Source organism: Procambarus clarkii, chromosome 47 (assembly GCF_040958095.1).
Source record: "Procambarus clarkii isolate CNS0578487 chromosome 47, FALCON_Pclarkii_2.0, whole genome shotgun sequence".
Lineage (NCBI taxonomy): Eukaryota > Metazoa > Arthropoda > Malacostraca > Decapoda > Cambaridae > Procambarus > Procambarus clarkii.
This window is the reverse complement of record NC_091196.1, coordinates 20,650,276-20,662,756: the sequence shown is the minus strand read 5'-3', so window position 1 is coordinate 20,662,756 and position 12,481 is coordinate 20,650,276. Positions and strand designations below refer to the sequence as shown.

Sequence of the window (12,481 nt, the reverse complement as noted above, 5' to 3'; positions counted from 1 at the left end):
GCTGATTGTAGTGGTTGTAAGGACACGCGCTAGGCTCCTGCAACGTAGGAACTGCTGATTGTAGTGGTTGTAAGGACACGCACTAGGCTCCTGCAACGTAGGAACTGCTGATTGTAGTGGTTGTAAGGACACGCACTAGGCTCCTGCAACGTAGGAACTGCTGATTGTAGTGGTTGTAAGGACACGCGCTAGGCTCCTGCAACGTAGGAACTGCTGATTGTAGTGGTTGTAAGGACACGCGCTAGGCTCCTGCAACGTAGGAACTGCTGATTGTAGTGGTTGTGAGGACACGCACTAGGCTCCTGCAACGTAGGAACTGCTGATTGTAGTGGTTGTAAGGACACGCGCTAGGCTCCTGCAACGTAGGAACTGCTGATTGTAGTGGTTGTAAGGACACGCGCTAGGCTCCTGCAACGTAGGAACTGCTGATTGTAGTGGTTGTAAGGACACGCGCTAGGCTCCTGCAACGTAGGAACTGCTGATTGTAGTGGTTGTGAGGACACGCACTAGGCTCCTGCAACGTAGGAACTGCTGATTGTAGTGGTTGTAAGGACACGCGCTAGGCTCCTGCAACGTAGGAACCGCTGATTGTAGTGGTTGTAAGGACACGCGCTAGGCTCCTGCAACGTAGGAACCGCTGATTGTGGTGGTTGTAAGGACACGCGCTAGGCTCCCGCAACGTAGGAACCGCTGATTGTGGTGGTTGTAAGGACACGCGCTAGGCTCCTGCAACGTTCACGTGCTCTACCCGGGCTCCACTTGACATGCAGGAATGCCAGCTGCCGCTAGAGACACCACCTGTTAGTCAGGTTATCATTATGGGGGAGTGTCGCGGGCCAGGTCCCCCAGCTGGAACAAAAAAAAATCAGCAACTAGTGATCATGACATTCAAAAGCAGTTTGGTGCATGTCATTTGTTTTTGACAACATTCATGTAGCTATATATTTGCCCCTCGGGGAAATATGGACGAACAACGTTAATGTAGTATTAAATCAACGTTGGTTTCCCGCCAATTACAGTGATCCTTCGTTGGTTTAATGTTACTGGAACCTATTTTCCCAGCTGAGAGTTACTGTAGTTAAAGTCTTGACAAAACAACCCCCCCTCCCCCGTCCCTTGAGTGGTGTCTGCTCGGACCTGTGTGTGTGTGGGGGGGGGGGGTAATACACGTGGACCTTTTGGTATACAGTATAAGGAACACTTGACCCTATCATTTAAGTTACGGGATATTCATGCCCGTGCCACCTCTTAGCTGGCTTAATCTTTATCAATCATCTATCATTTATAAGCGTGTATTTTTTTCGCACATCGAGCCGACGAGGTAATTTTACTAAAGGGACAGTTTCCTGATTCCGAATTTCTCGATGACTGTTTCACTATGTAAATGTGTAAAATAAATAAATAGATATATTTGCCACACTAATATGGATGTAACATTTTATCACATTGAGCACTTGGACCCTCGAACGCCCGACCTCCGGCCTGGGAGACAGTCGCTCTATCAACTGCGCTGTTGGACTAGCCTTAAAAAGGGAAGAATCTCTAGGCAACTACACAAACCCTAGTTACAGCACCACTCCTGTGCCAGGTAAAGTCCACTACGGGCTCACCATAGCCCGTGCTACTTGCAACGTTTTGTTCCCAGTAGCTGAATCTTAAACAACAACAACAACAACTAGGCAACTAACCGCTACCCAATATAGAACTGGCCATCCCCGGTCTCTCTGGAACACAGGAGAATTGGGCGATCCACGCCCACAGTCATTATGAACTGTTTACATCCACGGTAGTCTGGTACAAGTGCCCAATATGAATGATAATATGTCAAAACATTTATCATAAACATGTTTATTATGATGTTGGACATCCTTCCAAGGTCTGCAAGAGACCAGCGCTCATGAAGGGGTCAGTCCAGTATATTAACCAAGTATATTGGTTTTAATAATTCCGTAAACTGAATTATGTATTTTCAAGGTAGTTGGCTACAGTGCCTAGAGTTTATGCAGGTGTTACCAAGGTGGCAAACAATTTTGTCAAAAAGTAGAAGTTTTCTAGATAGAACTGGACATGTTTCTGCTGGATTAGTCTGGCTGTGATGGCTGTGGGCCTTTTGGGTACGAAGGCAAACGACCGCACAGACACGGTAAGTCACCAGGCTGCCGGAGTAGAACTCTCGAGATCATCAACCGGTAACCCACGGGTAAACAGGTGTGTGGCTGGGGGTGAGGTTAGAGGGGGAGGTGGATGGATGGGGAAGGCCTGGCGCGTTGGGTGAGACTATCTGAAGGATAGCGAGGTGGTGGTCCTCCTTCGTTCTCCTGACGTACAACAGAATGAGATAACTGTACGATATAAACCTGACAAAGGTGTGTCGACTGGCTGGGCGAGGCTCTGCAGGGGGTAAGGGGGGGGGAGGATGGGGCACCACCTGCAGGCATGTGGCAGACCGCCCTAGTAACGTCCCCTGGACGGGGGGATGGAGGAGGAGGAGGAGTTGGAGGTGCATTGCGGGGAGTGGAGCAAGTCTGGGCGTCTGGAACAGTGAGGTTGGGGAGAGTGACAGCGGTGTTACTACCAGCCTCACGCGTGTCGGATTCGCTGGCACGCCGGTGTGTTCAGACAGGTGTTGGGTGCGTTGAATACGGTAGCGTGTAATTGGTGCCGGATTATCTGGTGGTGTATGAGACAACGGGCGGTTGATGAGGGCGATGACTCTCCCCGGCACGCCGCGTCGTTCTCGCCTCTCTCTTAACGACAGTGATGAGTGATGGATTTTTTACTGACGCAAGAAGATTGATGAAGATTAAGCCATCCCAGAGGCGGCACGTGCATGAGTAGCCCGTAAGGACGCAAGAAGAGTAGTCTTAAAAACTCAAGTATGTTTACGGGCTCACTATAGCCCGTGCTACATGGAAATTTTGTTCAGAGTAACCTAATCTAAAACAAAAACAACAAATTTTAATAATTTGACACCGTTTCTCCGAGTACTTCATATTACTCTAGAACAAACATGACCGTTTCCACTGAGAATATGTGATGTAAACAAAACTCAGCCGCCTTTGTGAGTTAAAGTATGAGTATTGTGAGTGATCCGCCGTGAGTCCGTGTAAAGTTATCCTGGTAGTATAGTCCGGATAACAGCTACAGCCTCCTACTGATTGGTCCTGTAAACCTTTCAGTCTAGCGAACTGGTCCGGTGCGTATTGGACATTCCAGGAATTATAAGACACTCCAGTATACTGTACGACTCTTAACCAACTTCGAATATAGACTCCTGTGGCTTCCTTGGTTCAAGAAGCTCCGCCATGATGGTCTTCAGGAAGAAGGCTCGGCAGCCGCACTTCAATCACTTCCACTGTGCTGACGAGTTCGCCCCCAGAAACTGTATCCTGTGTGCCGAGGCTCAGTAGGTGCTGCTGCGTCTCTTGCTTGGGGGCTGTGTGTGGGTGTGTGTGTGGGGGTATGTGTGTGGGGGTATGTGGGTGTGTGTGTGTGGGTGTTTAAGCCAGTGTTCATGTGTATTTACTATTTGCATCTGCAGAGTAGTTATTAGCTCTTGAACCCCGCCTTTCTAATAGTTTTATTTTTCCTCTATTATGTCCATTACATGTCTTACACACACACACACACACACACACACACACACACACACACACACACACACACACACACACACACACACACACACACACACACACATAAGGTGGTGGAGGCCAAAACCGTCAGTAGCTTCAAAGCGTTATATGACAAGAGTGCTGGGTAGACGGGACACCACGAGCGTAGCTCTCATCCTGTAACTACACTTAGGTAATTACACACACACACTCAATGGACCAATGAGCCATAGCTCAACCCCCGCAATTACAACTAGGTGAGTACACCCGGGAAGCCGCCCGTAACAGCTGTCTTAACTCCCAGGTACCTATTTACTGCTAGGTGAACAAGGGCACTAGGGTGACAGAAACTGTCCCATTTGTATCTGCGTCTGCCGGGGATCGAACCCTGGCCCTTAGGACTACGAAATGCATAGGCTATAATAAAATATTCACAAACTTCAATCGTTACTTTATTTCGTTGATTTTCTCTGAGGCAAGGTAATATTTGAACGTAATTCATTAACAGTTTGTATAGTGGAGTCCTATTTGAATATTTCGTACAACCGCACCAGTGACGTTTCGTAACCCCCGTGCTAATGTGGCGTTATTTAATCACCATCACTACACAGGCACTAGTAAGGCTTATGTTAGAGAGTGAATGAGTGAGTTGTCTACCCTTGAATTTCCTGGGCTGTCAGGGAGGAGGATGGGCTGAGGGAAGCCCTCCACGTTGAAGACGTGCCGGCAAATGTCTGGCCAGTCCTCCCAAATCGGCTACCACATCTTGGGCTCTGCCAGTTTTGCTTCAAAAGTATAATTCGCTGAACACAATTTGGCCCGGGGTACAGACGTGCTTGGCAATGTTCTCAAAACTCGAGTGTCGAATACAGTGTTAACTCTGTGAGAGAAAATATGCATTCTTTTGAACATTATATCGTAAAATGTCACATATAGAGGAGTCACAATAACGTGGTTGAAAAATGTTGATCAAACCACACACTAGAAAGTGAAGGGACGACGACGTTTCGGTCCGTCCTGGATCATTCTCAAGTCGATTGTGACTTGAGAATGGCTTGCAGTGACTTGTGACACAATCGACTTGAGAATGGCCCGAAACGTCGTCGTCCCTTCACTTTCTAGTGTCACATATTGATTGACATTCCACACCTTTCGTTGATATATGCTGAACTCTGTAAATATTATCCAAATACTGAAACAATTGACATGTTTGACCTGTACCCAAAATTTACTATGTAACGGAGCATTTATGTAATATATATAATTTAATTGTAATTTGATCTTATACACTCAGGGGCGGATTAAGATCTTCGTAGACCTTAGGCACCTCGAAGATATGGGGCCATATTTGATAGCATATTCACTATTAAAACAAGTTAGTACCTACTATTTTGTATTTAGGCCAGAATAGGCCTAAATACAATATTATAGAAAATAATAAAGTAACAAATATACTATGTTATGTGCCTGTGGGAGCCGGTGGCTGAGCGGACAGAACACTGGACACGTGATCCTATGGTCCCGGGTTCGATCCCGGGCGCCGGCGAGAAACAATGGGCAGAGTTTTTTTTTCACCCTGATGCCCCTGTTACTAGCAGTAAATAGGTACCTGAGAGTTAGTCAGCTATCACGGGCTGCTTCCTGGGGGATGTAGGCCTGATCGAGGACCGGGCCCGCGGGGACACTAAGCCCCGAAATCATCTAAGATAACTATTAGGATTAATACATGGACAATAGTATCTTAATATCAATTTTAATAATATCCTGTAAAAAATTGGGAATAAAAGTTATCGTTTTATTTTTCGTGTTGCCCCCCCCAGTACTGTAGGCCCTAGGCACTGTGCCTAATGGCTATTCGGTATGTGTACAAGTACTTTAATTGTACTTGTACACATACTTGTACTCTATGGTTGAGCCCTCAGTAACTCGCTACACTATATAATGCCTCACAGACCTCTAACACTGTCCATAGAGGACACAATCAAATGTATACATGTTACATATTCATTGTAAATGAATGAACACGTCCGTGGCAGAAACAAAAACTTGGGCCCCCTTGGTATTTCAGAGAATATTTAAAATGTAAGTAAAATAAGACTGCTAGGGAGAGACTGGTGAAGAGGAGCGGGGGGGGGGGGGGTCAAAGTTAGCATGTGATGAAGGCGCAGATAATCATATAGTACATGGTAGATGAGCAGGTGTTGTGGGAGTGGTGTGTGGTGTGGGAGGGTGGTGTGGGAGTGGTGTTGTGGGAGTGGTGTTGTGGGAGTGGTGTGTGGTGTGGGAGGGTGGTGTGGGAGTGGTGTTGTGGGAGTGGTGTGTGGTGTGGGAGGGTGGTGTGGGGGATGTTGCCGTGGCAACACCACCTGGCTGGGAGGCCATCGTCAGCCACAGGGAAGCCAACGAGTCTTTACAGTGTAGGTTAACTTTTTTTTTGTGACGGGGCGAGGTCTAATATGTGCCCCTCCCTTGTGGCCGTGTGTGTCTGTGTGTGTCTGTGTGTGTGTGTATTTGTTCATGTGTGTGTGTGTGTGTGTATTTGTTCATGTGTGTGTGTGTGCCTGTGTATTTGTTCACGTGTTTATGCTTTGCTTCATATTAATTTCGGGCACTTGCCCGAAACGCTGTGCGTACTAGTGGCTTTAGGTATTGTATGTACTACCTCTATCTTTAAATCAAACAGAATGTTTGTACTGGAACTCTGCAACTATGTATGTAGTGTTCCTAAATAAATTATTATTATTATTATTTATTATAATTAGAATTATGTTTGTACTCTCCTCAGTGTGCTTACAAGGCCGACACAACGGAAGCCGGCGGCTTGTCAAAGGTCCCCCCCCCCTCATTTACCCTGATCTTTTCAGTTGTATTTTAAAACACAACAGAGTTTTGGCATATACGGCTTCGGCGGGTAGGCGGTTCCACTGGTTTATAACCAAATTGGCGAAAAAAAAGCATTTACTGTTCTTAGCCATTGTGGCTTGAGTTTGAAACCGGTGCTCCTCGTTCGTGTTACAAAAGACCTGTTGAAGAAATTGTCCGGATCAACATCCTCCAAATTATTCAGTATTTTAATTTTTAATGAGATCCGCCCTGTCATGCCAGGTTGGCAGCGTTGTTAGGCCTGTGGCCCTCAACCGTTCCTGATACGAGAGATGACTTAGCTCACGAATTATTTTTGTTGCCCGGTGTTGCACCTTCTCCATTGTAGCTATCTGTGTCTTTCCGAAGGTGAGGTCTCCATGCCTGGATGCAATAATCCAGGTGGCCCCGCGCACCGGAGACTCGTACAGTTGAACGATTGTACCTTCTTTTCCGCAAAGGTACTCTTGATTATTCCTAGGATTTGGTTAGATTTTTTTTCTGCCGCTTCCACTTGTGCAACTTTCAGTGAATGATGGATTCTGACTCCAAGGTCGTTTTCTTCATCAGGCTGTTGTAAGGTAGTGTTGTTAATTAGGTAGTTGTGACGTGGATTGTTATGTCGCACATGCAAGGTTTTGCATGTGTCGACATTAAAAACCATTTGCCAGTTTTCTGGCCATTTTTGGAGTTCATGTAGATCTCTCTGTAAGGTCTCAATATATTTTCACTTCCCACTGTACTATACAGTTTTGTATCGCCTACAAATTTGATGATGCGATTTGTAATATTCTCACCTATGTCATTGATGTATATATATGCCTGTTTTGGTAATATATCGTCAAATGGTAGTATAATGTATTGGGTGTAATATTAATGAGAGCAGTTGCAATCACAACAGTAATAGACCAAGTATGACATCTATTGTGTGTGTGTGTGTAAGTAATCGCCTATTTCATCTTGCCTCTTTGTGTCTTCAGGATCGAGTTTGAGCTCTTGGACCTTACCTTCCCAGGTGTCAACGCTCCAGGTAATGGTTCCTGACCAACGACCAACATTTATCCTATCATGTATACTTGTTAAATTGTGTAGAGTTGACTTCATCTACTCTCTTGTCAGTTTAATTAAATTTCCTAATTACTGTTACGTTTTAAGAAGTATTTTGTCACATTTATAGACTATTACCCATTTGGGTTTCGACTTTCATACATGTTCTCTCATTGTATTGTTATTGTAAACATTTCCTGATTTTCCAACGTGTCAATTTATATGCGTCTAGTGTGCTACCCTCTCTTTGTTACCTGCTTGATGGGGTTCTGGGAGTTGTTCTACTCCCCAAGCCCGGCCCGAGGCCAGACTCGACTTGTGAGAGCTTGGTCCACCCTATCGTACCCTATCCCCTGTCGTACGTCGCTCTGAGACCTTTTAAATTTGTCTTGAATGGTTCTTGGAGTAGGGGGGCTACATGCCGCTGGTGTGCGTACTAGAAATTAAAACTGGTCTCACGTTGGAGGCGTAGTGTTCTGAATGCTTCCATACCAAGATTCCTAAAAACTGTCCTCATGTCAGTCAGTTTCACATACTCTGTGGCGTTGTGTGTTTTGGTACCGGGGAGACGGGGGGTGGGGGGTGTTTGCGTTAGGGAAGAGGCAAGTTTTGAGATCCGGTTATTTGATCCACTTATCTGGCTCCTTCTCGCCGCCCCCCTGCCCTTCACCCTCTCCCGCAGCCCCCCTGGTCTGCCTACACTGTCGTTCATCAAGGTGTGCCCCCCCCCCCCGAACCCCAAGTGTCCTCTGCTCTATTCTACTCCATTGGCTTGAACTTTTCCTTCTTCCTGTAGAGTTACGCCGCCGCCGTCGTCATGAAGAGAATTTTTGTTTGAAGAAGGCAGCCATTTGTAACAAGCGTGCGTGTGTGTGTGTAATTGAACCATATGAGTATAGACTTGCGCCCCCCCCCCCCACCCCCCTCGGCAACATACTTGTTCTAGTTAGTCCAGAAACACGTATATTTCCAGTGCTTGTATATTTTATAAAAAATCATGATTTTGTATGTTATTTCTAGCTTACAGATATTGTACATTTAGTATGAGGACGAGTTAAAATTTAATCAGTTATTACATCTTTGCGTATTAAGCTCTCTGAGGACGAGTTGAAAAATATGATTACAAGGCAAATCGCCTTCCAAGGAAAATATTTTTCTTGCAATTGGCAAGGAAAATAGCGGGATGCGACACCAGCGACGGTTCCGTAAGGCATACATTTTGGAAAACTATAATCTCTTTACATCACATTCTAAGTCAGGAGAGAGAGATCCCAGCTCTAAACTGCTGGGAGATATGCTGTTGTTGTTGTAGATTCAGCTACTCGGAACAAGTTCCAGTAGCACGGGCTATGGTGAGCCCGTAACTCACCTGGGAGATATTTTACTGCTCGCTTATATATAGCTAAACGTCTAAATTGCTGAGAGCGCCTCGAGTTGCTCAGATGATTCTCCGACACGAATACGAGAGCTCTTATAATATATACCTAATACAGGGTTTGTCACTTGAGTATTTTTTATCAAAATAATATAGCGTATTGAAGCCAGAGATACGGTTGCCAATAACTTCATTTAGAGAAGTGCTTGTATAGACAAGGAAATGGCAGCATGGTGGGGGCTCCGTGAGAACGGTGCGGGTGTGGCCGGGCTTGACCCCCTTCGTGACGGGAAACAATGTGTTCATGTAATGCCAGCTTGTCACTGGAGGACAACGCCTTCCTGCCACATGGTGCTGGTTGCTCTTGTTGTTGGTTTAGATTCAGCTACTCGGAACAAAGGTTCCAAGTAGCACGGGCTATGGTGAGCCCGTAGCCACATGGTATTGCTTGTGGAAGTTAAACGGGGCTGACTTGTGCCACACACACTCGCTCACAACACCTGCATACCTGAGCTAATATGTGCCAAAGTTAGTTGTAACATCTGCACTCCTCGGAACAGTGATATTGACCTATGACAGTTACAGAACTATCTCTGAACATAATACATCATTGGTCATGCAGTATCTCTCTCTCTCTTTCTTTTTCTCGCTCACTTTCATTCGTTATCTGCATTCTAACAAAGTACAGGAGCCTTAGGCGGCTTGTCTCAAAACAAAGTATCTGCTTCCCTGTTATATTTAATTAGCGTCATCTCAGGAACGACAAAGGCTCTGATTGTACAGTTATGCCTTTCTCCCAGAGAAGATTTTTAATTTTAAAAGAGATTAGGATTTTGGATGAGACCGGGGAAACTAATGGTGCCCAACCACTTGGACCGTCGGGGAGTGAACGCCGACCTGCATGAAGCGAGACTCGCTCTACCGTCCAGTCAAACTGGTTGGGCAGGAGTGATACCACACTTATTTCAATGGGACGTGTATAGAAGACTCCATACATAGACACAAGTAGGACCGAGAATAAGCTCTTGGCACCGTTCATTCCTAGTTACACTCGATAAATTATCGTACATCTTGATATTACATTTATAATAAACAAAGATATCACTAGTATAGAGTATGAATATGCGTATCGGGAGGAGGGGGGGGGGCGTGCCTTGCCTTGGTGGGATCAGGGTCTTAAAGACTAGTCTTAGAGACGCATGTTATTGCCAAGATAAATAAGTCAAAAGGTGATACTATATCTCCAGATAGTAACTTTGTTAAATAATAATTCTCCAAATTACTAACTTTTTGTTTCGTTTGACTTAATCTCTCATAAGTTATATAAATTAAAAATCAGCACATTAGAGATGGGAAAATGGTACCATATACTGTACTCAATAAGCCATATCGAGTATACCATATGTACTCGACATGAAAACACCTCCATAGGATACCTGATCAACCAGACTGATTCATACGTCAGGCTGCGAGCAGCCGCGTTCATCAGCCTAGTTGACCTTTCCAGCAACCAGCCTGGTCGGAGACCGGGCCGCGTAGACGTTGATCCCCAAAATCAATGCAAGGTAACTCCAAGGTATATATAGGTTCTGATCTTCTGGACAATTATCAAGGATTTAACAATGGTCCAGGATGGACGGAGTGATGTTATCACCAGTGGCACCTAGTTTGTTTATATTTATCCTGTGAGAGGTAGCGCAAAAATTATGACAAAGATTAATTGATGGATGAATATTAATAAACACTTTACGTTTTTTAAATTTACGTTTTCTCTAATAGCCGCACAGCTTATTAAAGAGAACGTCGTGGCAGTGAATCATCGTGGTAAAACAATTGTATTATTGACACGACGAGTATAATCGACGTAGTTTTTATATATGTTGCCGGTCGAACGCATCCTTATGTGACCTTTAATACTTATGTTCTTATAGAACATTCTATTGCGAGCACATTGGTACAAAAATGAAATACATACATCGACAAATAAAGTCAGGACAGTGAATTGAATATACACTTTTCAAAGCGAGTTTCGCCGATATGCCGCCGCGGGTAACACTTCGGCCACTTCCCACACTGTTTTGGGTGGGCTACGACATTGAATCTATATTTATATGCATATGTCCGTGTAGAGAATTTTATTGCGATTCCAATGATACCACAGTTAGCGATGTAGGACAACTGTAGGCTTCGCAACCATTAAGAAAGTGGAAACATTTTGTTGCTGTTTGGCGCTCTCGGCGAGTGATCTGAATAGTTTTTTATTTGGTATTGATAGTCCTTATGCTTTGGCGGCATTTTATAGGTATGTTCTTATAGACAATTTTATTGCGAACACAGTGATACCAAATTTAAATACGTGCGCCTTCAATTATTGTCAGGACAGTCAAAAGAGTGTACACTTTTTCGGTCTTACGTATGATTTTTTTTTGAACGCCGAGAGCGCGAAAGTGATAATTATTAAGCCACCGAAGAGGTGGCACGGGCATGAATAGCCCGTAAGATTACAGAAGGTACAAATGGTCTTAAATCATATACCCGAGTGGAGAGAAGGGTCGTCATATATATCATCGGTTAATGTGTGGGTTTATGTTTATTTGTTTCAAGACCCTCTACCCTGATATACCCTCTCCCATAATGCTGCCCTCGTCCAACCATCACCCATTTCAGTCTTGTAATAAAGAAGCGTTGAGTAGACAGTTTACAAAAGTGTGGTTATAGCGTATGTATCAGCACTATGATATGAACAACTAATGTTTGTTGCAGATGGGTTGGGGTGCACGGGGGACAGGCGAGCGAGGCCCCCGGGAGCAGCAACGTGCCGGCCTCGCCCAACACCCCACACATCGTAGTCTCCACCGAGAACGAAACCTCCACCGCCGCCAAGACTCCCGCCGACAAGCCGCCCACTGACATACCCACCGTGAGTATCACAGTTCTCTTCTTTTCTTTTCTTATATATACAAGAGTTCTTGCATTCTTGTAAAGCCACGGTTTAAATGCTACCCTAAAAGTACAGTTTCAATAAGTGTTCACGTTCTAGTTGAAAGTTATTAAGGTACTGAGTGACCTGCTTTCTAAGCCGGGCGGGCTACTTCATGTAGACCCGCTGTAAGGTCTAGAACCTAATATGAAGCATGTTGTAGCCTCGTGTCTGGGAATTAAGGACTTTACCCGAAGGGGTTGGTATAGTACTTTTCCCGCCGTTCCGCAGGGATGTCCAAGTGAAGATATTCGCGCAAATAATGAGATTGTTGTATGGTACATAACCTGGAAGCCGCGAGCAGGACTTTAGCTTTCCAGGGCTGAATTTCAGCTCGGGGATCTGTCGGCAGAACAAGATTGAGTGATTGGTGAAGATTAAGCCACCCAAGAGGTGGCACAGACATGAATAGCCCGTAAGGCTGAACTAGCTCACATGGGTCAATATACAGTATATGCCTTTCCTATATTATGTTTTTATTATCTACCATAGGCCTACTTTGTTATAATTTTTCTCATTTTATACTTACACTTGAATAAAAATGTTTTGTGTATGTAGGTGAATTGTACTTCATTATACTTAAATATGTACACTTGGCAAAGA

General features: G+C 44.8%; 1 protein-coding gene across 8 annotated transcripts in view; it reads left to right on the top strand.

Annotated features, from left to right (window-relative positions):
• The window catches only part of LOC123762940 (uncharacterized), a 155,000-nt gene that overhangs the window by 97,735 nt on the left and 44,784 nt on the right, over positions 1 to 12,481 (top strand). For all 8 annotated transcript variants that reach the window (XM_069302069.1, XM_069302070.1, XM_045749753.2 and 5 more), the window contains exon 3: positions 11,662 to 11,818. In XM_069302069.1, the coding sequence (XP_069158170.1) occupies positions 11,662 to 11,818 (157 nt within the window). The remainder of the gene's footprint in view (positions 1 to 11,661; positions 11,819 to 12,481) is intronic.